Source organism: Manis javanica, chromosome 8 (assembly GCF_040802235.1).
Source record: "Manis javanica isolate MJ-LG chromosome 8, MJ_LKY, whole genome shotgun sequence".
In the NCBI taxonomy this organism is placed as follows: domain Eukaryota; kingdom Metazoa; phylum Chordata; class Mammalia; order Pholidota; family Manidae; genus Manis; species Manis javanica.
The window spans coordinates 87227483-87244739 of NC_133163.1; the positions used below are offsets into that span (position 1 = coordinate 87227483).

Sequence of the window (17257 nt, forward strand, 5' to 3'; positions counted from 1 at the left end):
AGAGTTATGAATTGGGAAGCTGTAAAAAGTTCATAATGGTTGCAGAGAGCACACTGAAAAAATAAAATATTTAATTCCTAAACTTTAAAATATTTATCCACTGTAATAAGAGCAATACAATATTTAGTCTGACTTGGAGTGCTTATGCAAACCTCATAGAGTTGGAATGAAATGTACACTGTTCTTATGTTGCATTATAATGGAAAACATAGAAGCAAGGCAGAAACTGTGTGTTTGCATTAAAGGTGACTCAGTACTGTGAGCGTTAAATGTTGCAGTAGAAGCAAGTTCTACATGTTATGTTAGCAAGGAAGGACTGCTTCTCTCACAGCTTCTGTCTGCTCTACACCACTACCGTCAGCAAATGAGCAATTACCTATCAGTTACTAGAAGGTTTTAATGGTCTAGGCAATGTCTACACAATCTGATAGGATAGTTAACACAGTGAATGCATTTCTCTCCTAGCAGAACATATATTTTATTCTTTTTGTTTTCTCTCTCTAGAGCAAGATGGTTTTTAAATGTCTACATGCTTGTTTGTTATGAGTCAACTCTATTGGCAGCTATAAGGTCTCTGAGCTATAACTAGGATTTTAGTGATTGTCCTTTATGAAAAAGCAGAGTGAGCTAACAGCATTGTAGATACAGCACCTAGAAATAATGTGATGCAAATCTGTACTCATTTTTATAAAGATGCTGATATTGATGATATAAGTTTTATATAGTGACGATTTATATTCATTTGAATTTTTAATGGATATTTGTGTTGAGCTTAGTTTATTTAGCTGACTTCAACTTCCATCTCCTAGTAATATGGGAAGTTTTAACCTACTAACACAATTTCCCATCAATCAATAACCTGTAATTTACTACAGATATATAATAATATTTAACCAAAGAAAAGAAATGAAGATTTTTCCTCCTTTGGCTGCAGACTAGTACAGAGGTAATAACACTTTCTGAGAGATTGCTAATGCATTAGGGAAATTTGGGATTGACTAGTACTAGGTTATGGCTTCTAAACAACCAAGCTGCCGTTTTTATATGAGAGTTAGTACTTAAATGACATATGCTTGCATCTGGTGACAATTGATGTGATGGTAATGCTTTATGAGTCAGTGTATATTTAATCAGTGGAAACTGTAAAAATTGATGAGAAATATATAGCACTGGTACATTTCAGAGTGCAGCAGCTCTCTTAAATAAGAACACTGTATTGTTAATTTGGGAGTAGAGGCTATCATTGATTTTTATGAATATCTTAATACCAATTTCCCTATTTCAAAGCCAAAAATGAACCTTTTAGGAAATCTTACTTTGTTAGTCATAGTAAGATCAGTCATTCTCTTCTCTCCACACAAATATTTTCAAGTGAGATTTGAAGCACTATGAATTTTACTTACATGCTAAATTCTGACATGAAGCATGATGGCCCTATTTCAGAGAAAGATAGACACATGATTAATATGAAAATTAGGGAGATGCAAGTACCTGAACTAATAAGGTAGTCCTTATTCAGGCTGGACTACCTTCAGTAATTTCACCATTTTTCATGTGTCAGCTCTGATGTGGGTTACTAGGAATAAGCAGCTTTGTGGAAAGCATTTCTTTCTACTTGGGGAATTTAAGGGCATCCAAGTATATACATATTTGAAAAAACTGTTCATACAAATGAAGCCAGCCTTTTTGTCTAGTTACTAAATCAAGGTAAAATTTTGGTATGAATACGGAACTTGAAAACCTGTTAAGAAAAATTCATGGTGATAATATATGAGGAATATTTGCCATCTTACACCTGACATAAAAAGACTTGTTTTAGGGGAGCATTATGGCTCTTGAAAAACATATACCTCTTTTCTCATGAAATTAATCAATGATTAATAAAAGAGCTGAGAACTGAAAGGAAGATATGTTTGAAAAAGAGTAGATGCATTTTTAATTAATTAAAATGATTGTTGGATTGAGTATTCCTTCATCCTTTATAAAAAAGTTACTTCCCTGGGTTCTGTATTAACTAAATTGATAAGTAACATTTCAGATGAGGCTATATGATCACTTAAAGTGATTTTATAGTGCAGGTATTGTTTTTTATTATTAAAATCTCTAGTAAAGCTATTTTTTCTCTATTAAACAAGGTATTTTCTATGTAAGGAACTTGTACCAAAATTTCAGTTTTATCTTAAAATAAACTAAAATCAGTAAAATTCAGATTTTTAATGGCTAAGGACATTTAATACAGTTTCTGAGAACAGTTACTAACAAAAGGGATTTTCATTTGGAATTGTATTCAAGACCATGTAAATATAGATAGGGGGAAAGAAAGAAGGGTGGCTAGAGTAAAAAATAATAGTGGCCTACCTATGACAAAAATTGAAGGGAGGTGAGAGAAAAGCCCATTTTACTGTTTTAGATGAATACTGTTGCCAAATTGTTCCATCTTTCTTTGTTCCATCATTATATTCAATAAATGTGACCCATTTATTCTTTTCAACAGTACAGATCATACTTGTTATAATTTTGCTATGATGGATGCCACCAAGAGTGGGAAAGATTTTAATGAATGATGCTCACTGTGGTTGATTAAAGTTGAACTTCATCTTCACTGTTGACAAAATATCAACTGCTTGCACAACTTGACAGTTTTAATTTTCTATGTCTGTTTTGTAAAGGTGGACTATGCACCCTCATTAATGGCTCGGATTGTACTGGAGAGGTTTCTACAAGAGCATGAGGAAACTCCACGTGAGTTAACTTTTTTCCTTTTTTAGAATGGTACTCTTTGACTCCCTTCCCCCAATTTAAAAATAATTTACACAGCATTTCAAGTCAGTTAATGAGAGCCAGATTCCAAAACAACTATCACCAACAGTTAATGACAATTAAATGCAATATAAAGGACCACCCACAACTTAAATGCTCTTCAGAATAATACCTTCTTCTTTGTCTCAATTCTACATTCTCCTCTCCATTCAGCAAAATAGACAATGTGTATCAAACTCAAAAATTGATTCATCTTTCATATGTAGAACAAGATACATCATTTAAAAAACCACTGTCAGGAACTGGCTCTAAAAGAAACATTCATCCTTTTTATTTTAATTCAGCACGACTGGAGAAATACTACTTCCAAATGCAAAAGTGAATTTCACTGGTCTTCGAACAAGAAAATAAAAAATAAAAAAAAGGAAAGAATAGAGCTACAGGAGGAGGTTCAAGCCTAAATTAATTTGCCACTGAAAAAATACATTTTGTTATTTTCTCTGTGTCAACTGCATGATTAAAACCGGCTGTTAAGTGAGCTCTGGGGATGTGCTCGTAAAAGATTTATGAGTAATATTCAATGTGATATTCAAAGTGAGTCATGAATATCAGGATAATTGCTCTCACTGCTGGCTCTTTTACTAGGCAGGAGTTTGTCAACTGCCCCATAAATATTTGCCTAGTCTCATGTAAAAAAGACAATTTCATCTTCTGCATTTTTATTACCTAGTGTAATGTTTACCTTAGCTGTGGTGGAATAGGTAAAAAGCTTTGGAATATGCTTTATGCATATACCCTTCCCCCTTTCAGAGTAGAAGATAATACCTACTGAAATATCATTCAGCAGTACATGTCAGGTTTTTATTTCTTAATTTTTTTGTCAGGGATTTCTCCTTTGATTTTCTTTGAATCTGCAGCTCTCAGTGACTGGTGGCCCAGTTACCTTGTGAAGGTTTCATTTGAATGAATTAAGTACTTCCCCTAAAAATTCAATATCATTTCAATAGATGTAGCCTCGAAAGTAACCTGCGGTGATGCTTCATGAGCAAATCACATGATGTCAGAATGGTATGGTTTCGATTTAATCAAGAAAGAGATTAAAGTGGATGTGTGTTATTTTCAACTTCACCGCAGCACCGCCATTTGTCAAAGTCAACCTTCTGATTGCTTTGGACCTACTGCTATCCAGGTCTTGTCAAAATAGTAGTCAGCATAGTCTGAAGCAGGTCGACTGGCCTATGAAGAGAGTACCAAACACAGTAAAATGGAATTCATTGACTTGTGAGTTATGAAGTTAATAGGTTTGATCATAAATTTTGTAGCTGTTAATTTATCTTTATAACACTGGCACATTTTCGGTACATTTTTCTTTTTATTTTGTACCATTTTATACAGTAGAGTTAAATAGTACTCAATATAATTTTGATGTATACTGTATATCAGAATTCCTATAATTCCAGTGCTAGAATTAAATGTCTTGCATGAATACACCGGAGAAGGACATGAGCATATTTAGAAACATATCAAGGAAAGGGTATTTTAAGAACGTGGCTTCTTGGAAAGGCGGCAAATGTAAATATTGTATGCTTGAATTACACTATGATTATGTATAATCAAATAACTGTATTTTGAGGCTTTTTCTTTTATAATTGGTTGGGTTAATGGCTGTTTTACTGTGAGTTGTTACAGACTCAGGGTTTTTTTCCCATAAGTAAAATCATGACAGATATTTGATCTTAATTTTAATCATCCTACTAGGCTATTGTGAAGCCACCTTTTTAACTCCGTACTTGCCAGTAGACAGACTGCCAATCGTAAAAGCTATTGAAATACACTTCTGGATAGAAACTGATCTTTAAAATCTTCTTATGATTTATATGACAAACCATTGTTGGAGCTCATCATTTAAAAAAGAAACAAAATGTTCAAATTATTGCCAGACTGTAGATTTCATTCAGTTTACTGGTGCTGGGTTGTATTCCTTTCTTGCCTTTGTCTTTTTCATCCCCCCTCCTTTCTTTCTTCTTTTTTTTTTTCTTTAAAGTCGAGAGCTTTAAGATATTGTGGCTTATATTCTGACACTTTCTTCCCCTTCACAGCAGCGACCTGGCTGGCCTTTGGCAATGAAATGCAGTGCACATGGCTCCGCAGTCAAATCATCAAATTTCCCTGTGTGTATATTAGAGTTTTGTAATGTGTTTCCATTATGAAACAATGTGGGGATAATTGTCTTTGGTAGCAATTAGCTAACAGGTTTGTTCAGTGCTATTGGCAGAGGCATCCATCATCCTCCTCCCTGACCACACTTTTTGTCTGGTGTGGACTATGGAGATCAATAGAATTCTATGTAGGGGAAATCACCTCAGCTTTAATGAGCTGCAAGTCTCAGTCAGCCTTGGTTTGTATTTTTAATTTTTTGCTTTTAAAATTAGAAATCGAGGGAAAAAATCCTATTCCTTTGGGAGTGGAGGGTACTATGTATGAACTATTACTTTGGCTAGGTCAGTGCTCAGTTTTAAATTGTTTTTCTGTAAGAAGGTATAGCTAATAGCATGGAACACACAAGCCATGTGATTTTAGTAACATGTACTTTAATAAGATTCACTTTTAAGGGTACTGTTGGGTTGTTTGCGGAATACTTTTTAGCGTAGGATATGTATACTCTGCCCAGTGTCTCAGGAGTTAAAAAGAAGCCTGAATAGCGCTTTGATATTAAGAGTTTCATTGTGCTGACTTTGTTATTTATTGTGCCTGGTTAAATAGTGACTTACAGTCTTTTAGAATATTTCCATATTGTACTGTTGCTTACCCTCACAACCAAGCTAACATACTGATGGTAACAGTATCAAATGGTATTAAAGATGGTATTAAAGAGACTGTGTTTCTGAGAGGATAAGTGACTTGGTCATGGTCCTGTACTCATCATTATGTAAAGCTGACCCTAGAGTCCAGATTACAAATTAAGTCTCTTCAACTGAATTGCATTTTATTTTTCTTCCTCTCAAACTGGGCAAGATAGGGAAGTTTCTTCACTTGTGCCATTTTTTTCCCCTTGTGAGATCCGAATGGACTCTGAAGGTGGGTTGTTCTGAGGGAGAATAGTGAGCATTTCTGTGGTGGTCTATGGCCCCAAAGTAAACCAGTGAGATAGGTGAGGCAGAGGAGGCCAGTTTACAGGTTAGGACCCGAGACCAAGAAGTTGTACAGAGAAGTGGTAGTAAAGGGTATGGTGGTAAATGATAAATGGCAGTGCTCGAATTCAAGGTTTCCTGCTTCTCATCAAGCCTCTTTCTGTATTATGGTGAATAAAGAGCCAGTAAGAATAATTGTTGGGGAAATGATGTCAGAATAGGATTTCAGGTTTTCATGTCACATTACAGACCTAGACAAAAGCAGGAGATGAAGAGCTCTTTGCTGTCATGCCATCCCCTCAGTGATAGCCCTACCCCACTCAGCAGTCGTTCTTCCTGTCAATAGATGTTACCAACAGCTTCTTGATTAGTGATGAGTAATAGGTAGATTACATTTGGTCTGTTGTTTTAAAAGTGAAAGTCCTTGTATTTTGAATAAATCCTTGAAGTATCAAAAATACATTTTTTCTCTGTGTTATATCATGTTTTCTAACTGCACCAACAGAGAGTGTCACTGGAAATTGATGACCAGTTACAGACTGAGTTGCAAGGAAGCCTGAATTTTAATTCTAGGTTTTATAATCTACCACTGGAATCTCACCTTCCCATCTTAACTTTTGCAAGAAGGCTAGGGATTTTGTCCTTTTTTTTTGTTAGTGTTCAACAACTAACAAATTGGGGAGAGTCTTTATTCTCCCCAATTTTGGTACATGTCCTGCTTCCTGTTAAGTCTCAGGTATTAAATAGGTGAGTGAGTGAATGAATAAACATGTGAATGTCATGCTAAGAACTGTGACTTTCTGCTCAGAATCATATTATAGATAACTCTATTAATGAAGATTTTCCTAACTAGAGTAGATACGAAGATGGAAATATCCTTAAATGGGAGAAGATCATCTAAATAGTCACAGTTCTTTCATGAAAATCAATCATCTATGACTTGTAAAAACTCTTATTAATAGGGAGACTGGCATTAGAATAAAATAAGAAGTTAAGCATACTGACTGTTTTGAATCTGAATATGAAACAAATTAAAATTTCTGAACCACTGGGAAAATATCTCCATCCACATTAAAAACTGATGGTTTTGTTTATTCCCTGCAGATTTTTTACAGATTTTTCTCTGCTTTCTTCTGTATAGCAATATATTCTTGCTAGTTTGGGGATAGCTTTTGGGATACTATGTTAATATTAAAATCATTTTAAAATGAATAGTACAGTTGAATGAGATTTGCCATGCAGATGAATGTTTCATAGAATTCCAATTTACTCTATTTTCTTAAGGGGATGTGCTCTTCTACTTAACATGTGTATGATTGCCTCTGCACCCCCTCAAAAGTGATACTCTATATTTTCTCCAACGGGATTACTAATTTTTGTTCTTATTTTTTGAATGACCTTAACTCCAGTTTTGAAATAAGCTGGTTCAGCTCTAGGCCATCAGTATACAACAGAATCATCTTTAAAATTTTAGGTAGTAGAAGAAAGTGTGAGAAAGCATCCAGCAGGTTTTTGAATCTGATCAGACTATGACTAGCCCCTTACTGACACTACTGAAGTGTTGATTCCTTTGGAATTCACAGTCTTTATTCTTCTGTAGTTTGTCAAGAGCTATTTGAGTCAGTGCTTGACTATGTCCTGAGCATTGCATTAGGTACTATAGTAGCTAGAAAGAGGAATAAAACCCATAGCCTTGCCATCAAAGAACTCACAGCTTAGTGGGATGTATGAAACATGTACATGATGATTATCTTTCTATATGTGCTTTCAGTGGTGAAAACATTGCTGGAAGGAGTCAGTGGAAAGATATATTCTGGTTTGTAGAGTTAAAGGAGGCTTGATGGACTGGGGGAGTATGGCTGCAGGGGAAGACAATTTAAGACAGAGATCGGTGTAGGCCAAGGAAGGAAAATGGAAAAGTAGGAGGTCTTCTTAAGAACAGTCCAGAGTTGCTAACTAAAAGCTTGTATGTACAATCATGGTGTGAATTAAAGTTGGCCATATTCAGGTAGGACCATATGATAGAAAATACTGAATTCCAGGCTATTTAAATTAGCAATGGAAAGCCACTGATGGTTTTAAATAGCAGAGTAACACAATCAGAACTTTAATTTTTTTATGGCAGTGCTTTTCAATAAGACAGATGAGAGGGATAATATTTACCTAGTGGTAACTGGGATTCTATATATTTTCTAGCACTCTATATATTCTCTGACACTTTTCTGTAACTCTGCCCCTCTCTTCTACTCAAGGGAGCATATGGAAAACCATTGAAGAAGAGTAGTAGTATTAAAGAAAGTTAAATCAACTTTCATTTGTTTCCAAAGAGCACTTACAAATTTACTTAGTTACAAATAACTTCCAATACACTTTATAATGTATCATGATACAGAGCTGTGTGTTGTGACAGCAGTTAAGAACTGAGGTTGAAGATGATATGGCAACACTATGTACAGTGGATTGAAGTGAGTACGTACTGGATATAGTGATAGAGAACAATTAATACACTATTACATTATTCTTACAAAATTCAAGACAGGTCTGAATTAGGGTTTGCAATTGAAATAGACAAAGAAATAAAGTTAATATACATGGCAATTTATAAGATACTGGTGACCAGGAAGTGAAAGGAGCCTAGGATGAATCTGAAATTTCAAACTGGGGTATCTTATAATAATAGAAATAAAAGTTACTTTGAATTGGGGAAGGAAAAAATTGAATTCAATATGGGCTACTAAATTGAGATTCCAGAGCACATCTTATAGAATGCTTCTGTAAAGTTGGAAATCTGGGGCTCCTTCTCAAGAGCATAGTGTAGATTTGAGTCATCTATAAAATGGAATGTTCTTTCTAAGATATTTTGGATGCCAGGAGGCCCTCCCCATTCTGTATGTGAACCCTCATTTGATTCTTAATTTTTCAGGTTATTATTAAATCCTTAAAATTTTAATGATTGAATATCCATTTGCATGGTACCTTAAATTTTTCTATCCCCTAAATGGTGGTCAAGTGAACATAATGAATTAATGCATACTCCGGAGTAAGTACCTCATGCGAGGAAATGAATGCATAGACCTTTTCTGGTATAAAGGGGAATGTTTCCAACTCTGCAAACCTCTTGTGTATTGATACAGAACATTTATTTAATGACAAATATTATTTCCTTATTCATTGCACATGCGTGCCTTTCACCCTTTTATATAACTTACAAACATTTTTAAAAGTCTTAATTCAAAGACTTTTCAAGCTTTTACCCTATGATGTTTTCATTTCTTGAAATCTTTTGTATCTTATGTCTATCCTTTGAGCCTTCCTGGTGTAGACAATTCAGATGAAATTCCAGAGATAGCAATTTAAGCTTATTTTGGATCCCTAACTTATATTGATAAAAATTTTAACCTATGGGTAGGTAGTTTTTGTATATATTTATAGACTTTCTTATGACAAATGGTGCAATGGAAAATGACTTATTTTTGCTAGTTTGAAAATGAAGTATAGAAGTACATTTCATTGCATGATGAATATGAATAATAATGATTATACTGAAAGCTTTTGTCATTCAAGAAGTTTATAATTAGAAATTAGATTCCAGCTATGCTTTATATATAGTGTAGTATATATATATATACAGTAGCATTTAATGAACTCTCTCTTACTCATGATTGTAGGTATAAGCAGAGGGTGTTACTTGAAATTAAAAAATAATCTACCTTACAGAGAAGACAAGTAATGCCTCTATAGCATCTTCCTATGCTGATGGACAGTGACTGTAATGGGGTATGTAGGGGGGACTTGATAATAGGGGGAGTCTAGTAACCATAATGTTGTTCAAGTAATTGTACATTAATGATATAAAAATAAATCTACTTTGGCTATTAATGTTTTTCTTATTGATCTTATAAATCCTGCTAACTATAGAAAACTTTTACTGATTAACATTCTTCCCCTTATATTTCTCTCAAAGACTTGTGATGAAAATTTTAAAATATTAAAAGCAAACTGGTGAGTGAACAGTTGGTGGGGGCACAGGGGGGACAGTGGTGAGTAGCAAGATGGGGAAGAACCCAAGGATTTGCAGGATTGATCACAGCCTGAGAGAGGAGTAATCAAGGACTGATAGCAAGTTGTTGCTTAATTTTGACAGAAATATTCCTCACCATCCCGCACTGAAACTTTTGTCTCAAGAAGGATCCATAAGTAAAAATTGGCTCATATATGTATGTTGTTTATAGATGCTGTATTTTCTGGTACATGATTTCATGAGTGATGTAGTTATTTTTAAAAATTACAATTAAGTAGAATCTTATTAGGAGTTAAAAAATACTTTTATTTACATAGACTGATACATAAGAAAAATTCTTTGTTGGTCAGTATTTCTTAGTTTATAGTTTGATATGAGATACTGATTATTGACATTTCTGGTCATTCCAGAATATTTATTGCAGAACCATGTTAATTTGTTTTTGTCCATTAGACACACAACCACTTCCTAGAAACACTTTTTGTTTGTCTTGAGAGAAGTTAATTTAGATGCCAGATTGTACGTGTAGTTGCCCTTTATAATTAGAGCTGCTTTTTATTTTACATTTTTCTTTAAATAAGGTAAACTGACTAGAGGGGACAGAATTTTTGCCTGAGCCTATCAAAGCACCAAGTCATTTTCTGATAATTTGTAATAATGAAGTGGAATGTGGAAATTAAGGAATGGAAAATGTAGTGATCTTTTTTTCTCTGAAATAATGAAATGCACTATATTGAGCATCAACAGTGGCTTGTAGTTTTGAGGGGGTTAACAGCTCAGTTGAATTGTCGCTCAGCCTGGCCTCTTTGCAGTTGCTCCCTTCTGCCGTCTACCCTCATTAGCTGACCCCATCTTTGCCACCATTGCTCCTTCCCCCACACACATTACACACATTACACACCTCATGGGAGACTGCAAGGTTGTCAGGACGGTGTTCTTAATTGTTGTACCACTTGCATAGATCTGGGTTGAGTCCTGTGCTATTTTCTCCCACTTAGTTTTAAGCCTTGGATACTAATTTTGGCCTCAATCTTTAGAGTTTCTTTCGGCTTGATTCATTCTTTCTACAAAGAACTTGTCAACTTTAAATTTGCTTTTCTCCTGAAGTTGGAACACCTCGTGCTACTACCACGTTCCCTGAGTAGCTCATCTCTGGACTCCCGTTGTATTTCTGCCATCTTATCCACTGGCTTACATCACCTGTCAGTTCTGATCCTTCCTTATGTCTTTATTTAGTGATTAGCTGCTCAAGACAATTCAATAAGCAGTAATAATAACATTTGATAGGTATATAATACATACTGTATGCAAGGTACTTTATAAGAGCTTTATCTTCTTGGACATTTAATCTTTAGAATAACTTTATGAGACAAATAGTAGTAGTATCCTTATTTACAGATGAGGAAGCCAAAACACAATGCTCCGAAGTGCATTGCCCCAGGTTAAGCATTAAGTTGTGACGATATGATTCCAGAGCTCTTAAGAATTATGCTAGTCTGCCTCCCTAGCATAATTTTGTCCCCCAACTCTGTGTGGTGAAACTCATGTGACTGAAAGGTGTTAGGGGTTAGACAGCTTGTAAGTCACACCGTAGTTCACAGATGTTATTGTTTAGATAACAAGCTCATCAAATTTCCCAATTTATCCAAAAAGAGGTCTTACTTTTTGTAACTCTCAGACTTTTAAGTGCTTGTGTAATCCATTTACTTGTGTCATAAAGTACTATATGTCTTTATAAAAAGCAGTCTTAACATATAAGTGCTTAACCTTTACTTCTTAATGATGAGCTTTTAAATTGTTATTGTGCTGACATAATTAGATGTAACACCTAAAATGCTTTGTGTGTATAGCTATAAAAAGAAAGTAATATGATCTAGGTCTGACAGGAAAACTGTATCTAGAAAAAAAAATCCTATTGAAGGTAGAAATTGAATGTGGTAACTGCAATTATCTACAAGGAAGTCTATTACCTTATGATAAAACTGTCAAAATAATGATTGGGTACTCCCACAAATCATGCAAAGAATCAATAAAACCAATATTACATCACAGTGTGAGAATTTAGGAATTCCACTTTCTCCTAATTCTTGAAAGGGTGCTAATATATTTAAGAATGAGATAATTGTAAGGTTTTTCTCCTTCATTTTGTAAGTAACTCTTTTTATTTGAGAAGTCTGATGAGCAAAATTCTTGGAAAATATGGATAGGATTTATTCACTAACCAAATAAAAATAAACAGACGATATGAGCTATTTTCTTGTGCCTTACTAGGATGTACATGCTAACACTTTGAATAGATCTACTTTGTTGTTGGCATTTAACTTCTGCTTCATTCAGGTCCCACGCCTGACCTTTTGGATCAAAGTTGTTCTGTGATGTCACTGTATACAAACTAGCCTTTGTATTTTAATGGGGACAAGTAAATTATTCTTGCTAAAACTAAATTGTGTATGTAGGTAAATGATTTGTCTTCTTCACTAAGCTACCTTACTTCCAACTTCTCATTTTCGTCTCTCAGTCCAAGAAGACATTTTATATAACTAATATAGGAATGATTCTTGGTGGATTGTGTTCCCTGTCTTGGTTCGTCTCCTGGTCTCAAATCCATCAATATTAGTTGGCTTGAATTACATATTTTGTTGATAATGTACCCACCATTTACTTATGGACTCTAGGAGGATATTAAAGAATTTTGTAGATAACACATAAAACATTTGAATATAATTTTATTGTTGGAAAAATTTTGATATGTTTTATTTTTTATTTGAGCAGTCCAACAACTCTGTTATCTTGTTTTATGCATGATAAATAGAAGCTCAGGATGCAATGACCAGCCTGGTCACATACAGTCAGAAAGGGCAAGGGCTGGGCCTGGAACACAGGTCGTTTACGCCTGCCTGCTCCCCAGCTTGTTCTCCTTCTGTGCCCGAAGGAACAAAGGAATGTGCAAAAGCAAGGGTCGAGGAAAGGGGCCCAATGTCTTCTGATTTCAGAGGCACCATCTCTCCATTATTTAATGAATTTGCATTAACAACATTGTTCAGATATTTCCCAAGTGCTTAGCTATCTTAATGTCAGAGTTTATCTCCTTTCTACCTAAATCTCATTTTTTACTATTTGTGCATTTTTCCACCTGTTGGTGGAATCCCTGTTTGATCCTAAATTAGCTGTCACCTTGGGTAACTTCTTAAGCAGCCATGGTTTGCGTTTCTTTAAAGTCAGATAGCATCTACCTTTTAGTGTTACACAGATTAAAGGCGATTTTGTAAAAACATGGTGCTTGGCACATAGTAAGCACTCAAATGATGGGGACTTTTATAGCAATAGGTACTAATTTTCCAATAGTTAGTTGAAACATCTGAAGGTATTAATTTATCCTTCATCTTCTTTAATTACTTTTGAAATTTGAATTGTCTGATCATTACAGAGACCCTGAAACTTCTTAAAATACTTTTATGATCCTCTGTATGGAGAGAGGTTAATTATGGTTTATCAAAACTGCATAGAATGAGAGGATGAACCCAATATCCTGAATTCTTTTAGTAATTTATTTAAATTAATTTATTTTCTTTATTGTATCTTGTAATAACAAAACAGCAACATACGTCTGATCTACCTATATATGTATTATAGAAATTTACAATATTTTTTCTGCTATAATTATTCATAATTATGTATTACTTGTAAATTCTTTTAGCCAACACACTCTCAAAAGCAATAGGAGTTGCTTTATTGATGGTAATGGAAGGATTAAATTTTTTGTGAGGTCATTTCTAGGGGGAGCAAGTCCACTTGAAAGCTTTGAATTTTTAAATAAGAATTTTATTGGGATAATTTAAAATTTATAGAGGAGTTGTAAAGATAGTTCAGACAGTTCCCTCTATACCTGTCACTCAGTTTTAGTTACCCCTAGTGTTTCACTTTCACTTTACTGTGGTACAGTTGTCAACACTAAGAAACCCACACTGGTACATTACTATTCACCAAACTCCAGACTGTATTTGGATTTCGCCTCTCTTTTCATCAATGGCCTTTTTAGTGGTTCAGGGTCCAGTAAGGGTCCCCCACGGCATTTAGTCGCCATGCTTCCCGAGTCTCCTCTGCCGTGGGACAGTTACTTGGTCTCCTTGTGCTTGATGACCTTGATGGTTTGGGGAATATTGACTAGCTATTCTTTTTAATGTCCCTTAGTTTTAGTTGGATGTTTTCTCATGATTATGCTGGGATTTTAATTTGGGGGAAAGAAGACCACAGAGGTGAACTTCCCTTATCATATTCTATCAGGGAGTACATGGTATCACTGGTTATGCTCACCTTAACCTCCTGGGTAAGGTAGTATTTGCCACATTCCTCCACTGTAAGGTTCTGTGTTTCCCTTTCCATACTTTATTCTTTGGAGAACGGGCACTACATTTAGTACATGCTTATGTTGAAGAGGGATATTAAACTCCATCTCCCAGAGGGAGGAGTTTCCAGGTACATTACTTAGAATTCTTCTGTAAGGAAGTTTGGTCTCTTCTGTTTATTCAATCACTTATTTATGTACTTGTGTATGTCTCAGTAGACAACTTCTATTTAGATTTAGGAGTTAAATTTGTGCCACACATTCTAATCTGTTCTTTTGATCCTCTTCCCCCTCCAGTGTTACCCATAAACTAAGCAGACATATGTCTTTGTCTATCATTCATCTTAGTTATGAAATTATTTAACATCAGTCCCATGTAAATCTCTCTGTATGACTGATAAATTCTCTTTGGTTTCATACTCCTCCTCATAAAAAGAGGTCTATCAATGCTGTTATAAGTATCAAAAGTAAATTTTCTCAGCCTGATATGTTTTCACAAATTTGTTATATTTATTAACAACCACTTTTTTATTTTGCTTTTGCAAATCAACTAGTTTTAATTATTACAGGCAATGCTTTCTGAAGTAAAGAAATCAAAAGAAAGGTTAATTCCATTAAGACCTGAACCTGGTTTTGGTTCTTTTCTATACTGCAGTCACAACTCTTCCATAAGTTATCAAAAATGCTGGTCAATCAGTGGATACCTTTGTTTACAAGGCATTGGGTGGGCAGTGTCCTGTGCCTATTTATTTGACTTTTTAAAAAATTATTTCTTGTTTCAGTCTTGGTTTTCTTCATTTCCATTGTAGCTGCTCCTGTTAAGTTTTCAGACTATTGATGAATATTTGGTAAAGGAAAGTAAGGCTTGTTTACTTAAGTGACATTTTATATATTTAGTTGCTTTAGTTTAGATTTTCAGCAGCAGAGATCTTTCTGTCTCGGGATGAAGGAAGTAGGCTGCACCACTGACAACACCGCTCATCTGTGGCATGTGCTTTGAATCAGCACTGGCACCATGATGTGCTTTGTCTGGGGCTCCTTGCCTGGCTTTCTGATTGGAAGTTAGAAACTGTATCTTTAGCAGAAAACCGAAAGGCAAAAGGACTGGGGGAAATGATGTCAACAAGTGGGTAACAAAGGGTCAGATCTCGTTTTAAAATTCCCTTATTTTTTTTAACCACACATTCTGACATATTGTATTTCTCTCTTCCCCATACACACAACACAGAACAGATGCTCCCCACTCTGAAGAGCTGAGTCTTCTGTCTGAGTTGTGTTGTCTGGCCTCAAGAGGCTTGCACTATACTAGTACAGATAAGATCCTCACACAGACACATAGTCAATTTAGATCAAAATTGTTACTTGGCAAACATATTAATAGTTTCTTCCAAAAGAATCTTTTTTTTTGTACCTATAACAGATGTATTTGACACCTCTAAAAATTAAGCATAGTGTAATGTACAGTAATGTAAGCAAAATGGAATCACTTTCGGGTCTTGGAGAAATTTAAGGATATATCATCCTTATTTTCTCCTAAGAGATAGTCTTGTGACCTGCTTTAAATACTTCATCATTTTATGGGTTTTGATGTTTTTTTCCAAGAAATAAAATATTGTACACAGAATTTTGAAACATACAAAATGTCAGCTTGTTTTTGGCATGAAAAAATGGAATGTTGTTAAATTTTATTAATTAAAAATTTAAAACTTTTGTTTAGCTTTTATTTAGCAGTAGTGGGTAAAATAATTCTTTTTCATACTGTCTCTTGTTTGTTGCTCTATTTCTCTGTGCATCTTCCCTTTCTCCCCCATTCTTATTTTTGAATACAGAAAGCTTGAAATTTTGTAACTTCAGACTGGTTCCACATTTTCATTATAATTTCAGGGGAGCTGTGTGTCAATATGAATTCACTTTTTCATTCATTCTCTCTTGGGAAACATGAATAAAAGAAAAAAAATAGAAACCCCTGTCCTCTAGGAACTTATATCCTACTAGGGAAGGCTAACCATAAACATATAAATAGACAAATGATATAGAATATTAAGGTGATAAGCGCTCTGGGAGGAAAATAGAACAGTATGAACGTGCTGAACAGTTATATATATATATATGTAAAGGTGGAGAATAATGAATTGGATTAATTTGGTGGGGGTCTCAGATACAGTTAAGCATGGCGGAGCTCTCCAAGTTGCCTTATGAAATATTTTAGTTTAGTACCATTTCAGACTACCAAGTGACTAACTTTTCACCAGTCCAGAAGGATATTTATCACTTTGTCACTTAATGGTAGGGTTGATCAGCACCGAATCTTGTTACTTCTTAAAAAAAAAAAAGCAAGGGAAATCAGTTCATAGTATACTAAGTGCCTTTTTATTTTTGAATAATGAGATGGGAGCAGTTCATTAGCTGCTGGAGGGAAAAAAAGCAGGGTAAGCAGGGCTGTACCTGGCTTGACAAGTATACTAATTACTCTCTTTCACGTGGAGCTGAAGGCATATTCAGTTCAGTTTAATGATCAGACGAAAAGGCATTAGAAGGCCTCGGCACTGTCAGGTGAGGAAGAGCAGGTGTAAGCAGATTAGTTCTGCCAGAGTAACCCTTTGGAGTCATCTTCTCTGGGATGGCACTGGGGAAAAATATCAGCACTTTTTATTTTTAGTGGGAAGATAAATTTAAGAGGAGTAAATTGGAAAATCAAATGAGGGCTTTAGCAGCCAGGGAGATTTGCAGAGCTGTCTCCGGGTGTTTGAAAGGCCCATTCATCATGTCCTACAAGTAGTCAATTCCTCTAGTATCTGTAAATGTTTTCAGATATTAGCCAATTTATATGCTCTGAGATTCATCATGGAAAATCAGCTTTACCATCGTGCATTATCTCCATCTGAGATGAAGTTTGATATATGAGCATCTTTGCAGTTCAATGAGTTGTGTGCAAAAAAGTACGTTTTTAATTAATAAACAAATTTGCTCAGGAGCTCATCAGTGTCAAGAGTAATAACG

The 17257-nt window shown here is 34.9% G+C and overlaps 1 protein-coding gene across 10 annotated transcripts in view; it reads left to right on the forward strand.

Moving 5' to 3' along the window:
- CDIN1 (CDAN1 interacting nuclease 1) overlaps positions 1-17257 on the forward strand; it is a 209106-nt gene that overhangs the window by 62892 nt on the left and 128957 nt on the right. For 6 of the 10 annotated variants that reach the window (XM_036998442.2, XM_073211595.1, XM_036998440.2 and 3 more), the window contains 2 exons: positions 2670-2742; positions 4860-4931. In XM_036998442.2, coding sequence (XP_036854337.1) covers positions 2691-2742; positions 4860-4931 — 124 coding nt within the window. In that variant the 5' untranslated portion in view covers positions 2670-2690. Of the gene's footprint in view, positions 1-2669; positions 2743-4859; positions 4932-17257 lie in introns of those variants that run through there. The other 4 variants (XM_017641605.3, XM_036998441.2, XM_017641606.3 and 1 more) reach the window with 1 other exon arrangement.